The sequence below is a fragment of the Cibotium barometz genome, chromosome 30 (genome assembly GCF_041138505.1).
Source record: "Cibotium barometz isolate CiBa-2024 chromosome 30, ASM4113850v1, whole genome shotgun sequence".
NCBI lineage: Eukaryota > Viridiplantae > Streptophyta > Polypodiopsida > Cyatheales > Cibotiaceae > Cibotium > Cibotium barometz.
The window spans coordinates 28,530,818-28,538,087 of record NC_141075.1 but is presented as its reverse complement, the minus strand read 5'-3'; the positions used below and the strand labels follow the sequence as shown (position 1 = coordinate 28,538,087).

Below are 7,270 nucleotides of genomic sequence, written 5' to 3'. Positions count from 1 at the left end.
GTACAATCATCAATTGGAAAAGTATAAAATTAGGCGATTGGGTTGGTTGATTGAAGAAGCCGCAATTGAAAAATCAAAGCAATTGCTCAATGCATAAACTTGAGAAGCTGGCAATTGGAGAATCCAATAGAGAAGCTCGTGTGAACTAATGCAATTGGGGCAATTGGAAAAAGCCAACGATTTGCGAACCAATCAATTAAACAATTGGAAAACCCTGTAGAACGATTAGAGAACTAGATGATTACATCATCAGCGACGCGATTAGAGAACCAACTAGTTAGAGAACTAAACAATTGCTCAGATTGATGATTGCACAATTTTATGTGCCACATAGTGTCAAAGCTTGTGAAGCAATGGAAATGGACAGAGTTGATCGATGGATCTAGTCAGACATCAACATCTATCAATTGATTGATAGACTACAACAACAAAATCTAAGAATTATGCTACTCTATTGATGAATTGAGCTGCTTGTGTGAGAATTGAGCCTTTTGGGTGAAGCTACAGATGACTGCTTGTTGTTATCGGCTGTAATGCCACCTCCTGCAACTTGACTATAGAGATGCACCGATTGGCTATTATGTGATTTAGCGAGCTATAGGCCAATGAAAAACACCTGTAAAATGAAAGCTTGAACACTAAAATAACATGCACCACCAAAGCTATGAAAGCTTCAACCAATTGAAACCCACACTGTTTTTGCAACATAATGGAAGATATTGAAAGCTTGAACAAATAAGCAATGAAAGCTTAGAAGCTTGAACTGAAAACTAAGCTATGTAGAACTTAAAAAGTTGCAAAGATTGAAAACTAGCAAACTAAGCGATGGAGAGCTTGATGACTCTGTTAGCTTCGATGAAAGAAAAGCTGTAAACACTCACTCACTCTCAATGTCCATAGATCAAAGAGAACACAGGGGAGAGGTAGAGTGTAAAAGGCTAGTTTACTATACTGGGAGCAAAAGCTCAAGGTATAATGAATTATAAATCAACAACAACCCTAAACTAAGGATGAGGTTGCTTATATACTAACTAACCCTAAGGTGCCGTTCACACCTAGATGACCATGAGAAAAAACCAAGTGGGACAAAAGTTCTCATGGCATAAGTGCATGACCTCATAGTGTAGTACTACCAAATATTTAATAGATTCATGAATCTTAGTAAATACAAATTTACATAAGATGTATTTTTGTGAGCTTTAAGAGCTTTTTTTATAAAATCTTGGGCACAATAAAATAGGAGCCATCTATTTTTTTTATGACATGATATTTTTTTTGAATAAGTTACTTTTTGCCAAGTCTATGTTCGCACACTGCATCTTAAGTTTGCTAATGGGGTTCTATCATAGAAGTTGTTATTATTGAAACAATCTTCGTTTAGAATAATTGCAACAATGTTGGGGGTGGTTGGGTGGCCAAAATTTGGGTTGGGACCTTGGGGTAAAGGGAATCCACGATCTTCATTTTAGAATAGTTGCAATGATGTTGGGAGAGGGTAGGTGGCCAAAATTTAGGTTGGGATTCATTAGGACCTTGGGGTAAAGGGAATCCATGTTTGGTTTATAGTTGGAAGATGGATGTACAATTAAAAACATATGTACACATCTTATATTTTCTTTTTTCAAAGAGAGAGAAAAATATATATGCACATTAAAATTATGCCTTGTTTTTCCATAAAGGGAGGGAATTGTATGAATTTAGCTTCTTAAATTATTTAAATCAAATCTACTTGGTAGATTTGCTTACGAATAGTCCCAAACAACCTATTGCATTTATGTCGAAAACTGCCAAAGTATCAAGTAGAAGCACTGAGTGTATCAATAATAAAGGCTTGATGAACTCTCTTGGATCAATATATCCACAAGCTATCTCCTATGTCCAGGAGGATTTTTAAATTGTTGTGCTTTCATGAAGGGCTTATGCAAGATTTTTTCTTTTAAGGGGATGAAGATAAGAAGGGGTGGGGATAGGTGGGTGTTCCCAAAGAGAAGGAGAAGGTGTGGGCTTGCAGTGTATGTTGTACAAAAAGAGTGGCTATGTATAAGGAAGATTTTACAAAGGAATGGGACCCTTGAAAAAATGTGCGAGGGAGAGGGGTTCCCATGAGCATCTTGAAAAGCAGCTTACCTAGCCATGCGATATGTTGTAAAGAAGCTATAGCAAAAAGATGAAGGTGGGATGGTGAAGTAGCTTACACAAATAGAAGAGTGTTATAAATTAGAATTATAAGTTGGATTATGGTGGGATGGTGAAGTAGCTTTACAAAAATAGAAGAGGGCTAGATATTATAAGTGTAAGCTGGACCATGGTGGGCCAACTAGTGGGTTCAAAGAGGATGAACTGTGTGGGAGGTTTATGTGTGGTAAAGAGTCACAAGGATATTCATCCTATGGAGTTATTTTGTACCCCTTTGCATAGCATTCTTCTTTCTTCAATAATTCAATCTTCTAAGAAATTAAGGAAATAAGTTGAGATTACACAAAACCTCTACTTAACTAACTTTGTTTTCCACATGGGGGCATCTAGGCTAAGAGCAAAAAATGCTCCAATTGAATGAGCATGGGAATTGAATAGGATCTCATTGTAAAACTTATCTCTTCAAATAGCTCACAAAACATCCATCTTTTTAAACCCTCTCAAGCTATTCTTTACTACTACTTAATGAGCATTGCTATGTCTTAAGATAAAATAGGAGTAAACAATGGGGGAAATTTGGAAAGACAAGAAGACCTCAAAACAAAATTCATTATAATAATTGATCACCCATTCATTGTAGTATGCAATTTTAATCATCTCCTTGCTATATGTAATAATCATTTTGAGAGATACTCTAGACAAAATGCTTAAAGGAGTGCTTGAAGGAGGGTGGTGTGGCTTAAGCGCATGAGAGGGGACTGTGTGTGGGTGATTTTTTGTGCAAGTAGAAGGTTGATGACACATGAAGGGGGTTTTGTGGCGAACTCTTTGTTGACCTACTAAAAGAGGCTCTGTATTTATGCTTAAATTTTGATGTGTATTTCCTTTTGGTCAAAATATTTAAGATTTTAAAGAAAAAAATATGGCAATTTTATAATCAAGTGTCCACCTTTTTTTAACTCACTAAGTGGGTGCTCCTTATGTTGATGAATGTCATATTATTAAACACAAGTATGATAATTTCTTACTAAAGGTCCATGTTTCTTTCTTAAACTAACACGTGGGTGCTCAATATTTCATTAAACATTACATGACGCAAAATCAAATTTAATGATAATTTAAAAATTATTATAATCCTAAATTACAAGATTTGGTTGTTTGTACTAATATGGAACTACCTTTTGAACAATAAAAACTACCTTTTCATTTTCCCAAAGACTAAAAATTCATTCTTTAGAATTTTTAAATGAAATAAAAAACCCATATTATTTAAGGGACTGGGAAAGCTTTCTTTTTAGTGTTGTCCAAGGACTAGAGACTATCACTATGTCTACCCTTGCAAGAGGCACATTAAAAACTTTGAACTTGTGGCAAAAAGAGCCCTTTGTCCATATACCAAATGAGTGAATCAATAAGGAAGTTCATTTAATGCTTCTTTAAGAGGATCCTAACTTTGTCCATAGTTCATATAACAAGGTCCCTTTTTCATATGCCATTTTGTAAAAAGTGTAACGGGATAGCCCACCTTGATTTAGTAACAAGTATATTACGAGTGCTACTGATGATTCATATGTTTCTTTTAGAAATAGTGTCACCTCATAGAGGTGCTTCGCAAAATGCAATTAGGATTTTAAACCTTATACAACCTTGATGGGAGGTTCTAAGATAATAAGTGCACTTCATTTTCAACTACAGAAGAGATAGTGATCACTTACTCTTTAGTACCATAGGCTTGATCCAAACCATCCCCAAGCACTTGGAAGTTGCCTTGAGTAAAAACTTCAATGTAAGACCTTTAGACATACATATTAGCTCCTACTATTTTTGTTCCTTACCATCAACAATACTTCTAAAAGGTTTTGTAACCACCTCATGGGCACCATTAAAATCCTTACTTGTGTAAAGTATTATCAATTAACCCTCCAATAGATAGAGAGCCAATATTAAGTTAATCCAATATGCATGTAAACTTCTTATGTGTCCCCCTCCCTTTATTGAACCAATGCAATAACTTAGGTGGGCACAATCATTCATGAGAAATAACTTTTCAATAAGATTAAGGTACATTATTTTCACTTCGAATCATGCTAGATGATATTAAAGAATAACACTAGTGTTATGTGGAAAATTGGCATATAACTTTTGAGAAAGGTTGGTGGAAGCATGATATAAAAAGACTCCATTTGGGTTGAGCACATGCCACAAGTGTGTGGTCTCTTGAGATGATGTCATCTTTCTATGTAACCCAAGTTTTTATTTATATATACAACTATTCTAAAAAAAAGTAGAGGGACAAGGACACACCCTTCACCTTCAACCATTCTAGTGCCATGTGGAAAATTGGCATATAACTTTTGAGAAAAGTTGGTGGCAGCATGATATAAAAAGACTCCACTTGGGTTTAGCACATGCCACAAATGTGTGCGTGTGTGTTGTCTCTTAAGATGATGTCATCTTTCAATGTAACCCAAGTTTTTATTTATATATACAACTATTCTTAAAAAAAAGTAGAGGGACAAGGACACATCCTTCACCTTTTTGAAAACTCATTCTTTCTCTCTCTCTCTCTCTCTCTCTCTCTCTCTCTCTCTCTCTCAAGTGCTAGTATATTGGTTTAACTAAGAGATCCCATGTCTTAAGACCCATTCCTTCCAATTTGGTGTTGTCATGTGGATCATATATATGATGTTGGCTTGACCAAGTAAGGATTTTATCATGGCATAATCAAACCAGTATAGTAAAATATGAACATCAACTTTTGCCTTCATAAGCACGTAGTCATGTATGTAAAAATCTAAGTTGGCATGCGATGGCACGGCTATTTTTTTCAAACACTCATATGGCATGCTAAGTGTTGACTGCATAAAATTAGCCAAAATCTTCGTGGGCCAGTCAATTCGCATAATCAAATCCATATTGTAAAATATAAACATCAAATTTTGTTATCACATGCAGGTAGTCATGTATGTAAAAATCTAAGTTGGCATGCGATGGCATGGCTAACTTTTTCAAACACTCATATGGCATGCTAAGTGTCGATTGCATAGAATTACCCAAAATCTTGGTGGCTTGGCCCAATCAATCGGCTCTTACATTTCAATTGGGCTCTATTATTCTATGCACTTGTGGAGCTAAGTAGGAATCACATGCTCTTAGGGTGCAACCATTCAGAGCTTGTGAAGCAAAGTGCCATGTCCACTTAAAGGTTGCTACTTCGACTTGCCGATCGATCCATGGTGGTCAGGTTGTTGGTTGTGTGGAGGCAAGGAAACACAACCCAAAAATGGCCATCCAAGTCCATGTATGAGGAGCCTTGAGGCAACCAACCTAGTGAGAACTGTCTAAAAATCAAGCAGGCTCATATGTGTGATGGCTAGACACGTGAAAACAGACATATCCAAATGTGAAGGTGTGAACAAAAAAAAAGCACACTGTCTACGAGGAAATGTACTCGTAGGCAAGGTGTTAGGCCAACGTAGGTCAGGTCAAGCCATTGAAAGGGTTAGGTCCGTTTTATCAGGGCACGTAGACGTTTTCACTCGTGCGGTGTAGTCTAGGGCAATTTACTTCTTATACGGCATCGGCAGAGTCACCGTGGCTGACTGGACGCATCACCTGTCCTGCAGGCTGGAGTCTTCTCTCGCTTTCCTTCTGTCAAAGCTATATTACTAGCAGAATGGCTATGGAGTCTACATAGTACAGCTGCTGCTTTCAGCAAGGTTTCTTCACATGCATCACATCGGGTATTTTAACCTATCTTTATCACCATATACAGCATCCTCGCAGTTCCGAGCTCATCTCTCTTGATGCCGCAGGTACTCGCTGTAATTTTTCTTTGCTTTTTTGTTTTTTTGTTTTTTTGCCTTGGATGATTTGCAATCCTACGCAAGTTGCAAAGTGGCTGGTCATTACGATCCATGTGTTTACTCTCCTCCCGCCCCACCCCCTGCCCTTTCAAAGCATAACGATATGATCTTTGCATTGTCATAGCTCGTAGCCCAGCTGTCTACATGTAGATTTGACATGATCTGCAAATAGCTAGATGTTTGCTTTGCATTGTCATAGCTCACGTCCCCAACATCAATACATCAATGTCACATGATCCATGTTCTTTGCACTATCATAGTTCACATCCCCAAACATCAACGCATCAATGTCATATTATCCATGTGTCATCAGTGCCATTGCAAATGGCTAGACGTTTACTTTGTACTGTCATTAAGCCCCCAGCATTGATGCTTCGCGATGTCACATGATCCAGGAATATTTCCCATTTAAAAGAACTAGATGTTTGCTTTGTATTGTCATCGACATGGTGATGTGACACGATCCTTGTGTCAAAAGCCCGTCACAAATATTGAGATATTTGCCTTGCATTATCATATGGCTGATCGACATGCTTGTGCCATTGTGCACCCATAGGTCCTATGATTTGCATCATCGTTTCCCCATGTTAATAATGCAAAGCTACACTTCCTATATGGGGATATTGCTTTTCAATCCTGACAATCAATTCAATTATTCTTTGATATAAGCATTCCTTGAAGGAGTATAATTGTGTTTTGGAGTCTTATGGCCCCATACAAGCTATGGATTTGTTATCTTTGCAGTGTAGCTTTTTCAAGCTCTACATGTCATTCCTCTCATTCTGTTTAGCTATTGGCTTTTCTTTGCAGGAAAAACTATTGCCATGGGTTCTATACATTTGAGCTCCAAGCTTGCTGATATTTTAGGCTTTTGTCTGGAATAGCTTGAATGCTCTTGAAAGATAAGAGAGCTTCAGCCGATGATTGTTTGTATTGTCATCTGGTTGATCATCAAAGTTTTGAGCTATAGATTGGCATCTTCTTTTTCTCAGAGGTAAAGGTGTTGGTGGAAGATCTTATGTACTCTTTCAAAGGTTACATTGAAGAACTTAAGCTGTAGCTTCGTCCCAAAGAGAAGATGGGTTCGTGCTTTTCTAGTACAGCGGCAGGGAAGAGTTCTGTTGGAGGGGTTAATGATCAAAAGTTTAATGGAGGGGATGCTTTAGAGGCCATTCGTGCACTTACTGGAACCCGTGGTTTGTCTTCTGAAATAGAGGTAAGTACCTTTGTCTCAGTTGTCCCTCTCCTGGCTTTCCCTTCTCTCTCTC

At 37.5% G+C, this 7,270-nt stretch overlaps 1 protein-coding gene across 11 annotated transcripts in view; it reads left to right on the top strand.

Moving 5' to 3' along the window:
* Positions 1-5,551: 5,551 nt before the first annotated feature.
* LOC147621353 (protein BONZAI 1-like) overlaps positions 5,552-7,270 on the top strand; it is a 56,744-nt gene continuing 55,025 nt past the window's right edge. For 9 of the 11 annotated variants that reach the window (XR_015269813.1, XM_086824090.1, XM_086824087.1 and 6 more), the window contains exons 1-2: positions 5,552-5,951; positions 6,813-7,218. Coding sequence is in view for 9 of the 11 variants with exons in the window: in XM_086824090.1 (XP_086680216.1) it covers positions 7,081-7,218 (138 nt within the window). In the remaining 2 variants the exon portion in view is untranslated. The remainder of the gene's footprint in view (positions 5,952-6,812; positions 7,219-7,270) is intronic. The other 2 variants (XM_086824089.1, XM_086824084.1) reach the window with 2 other exon arrangements.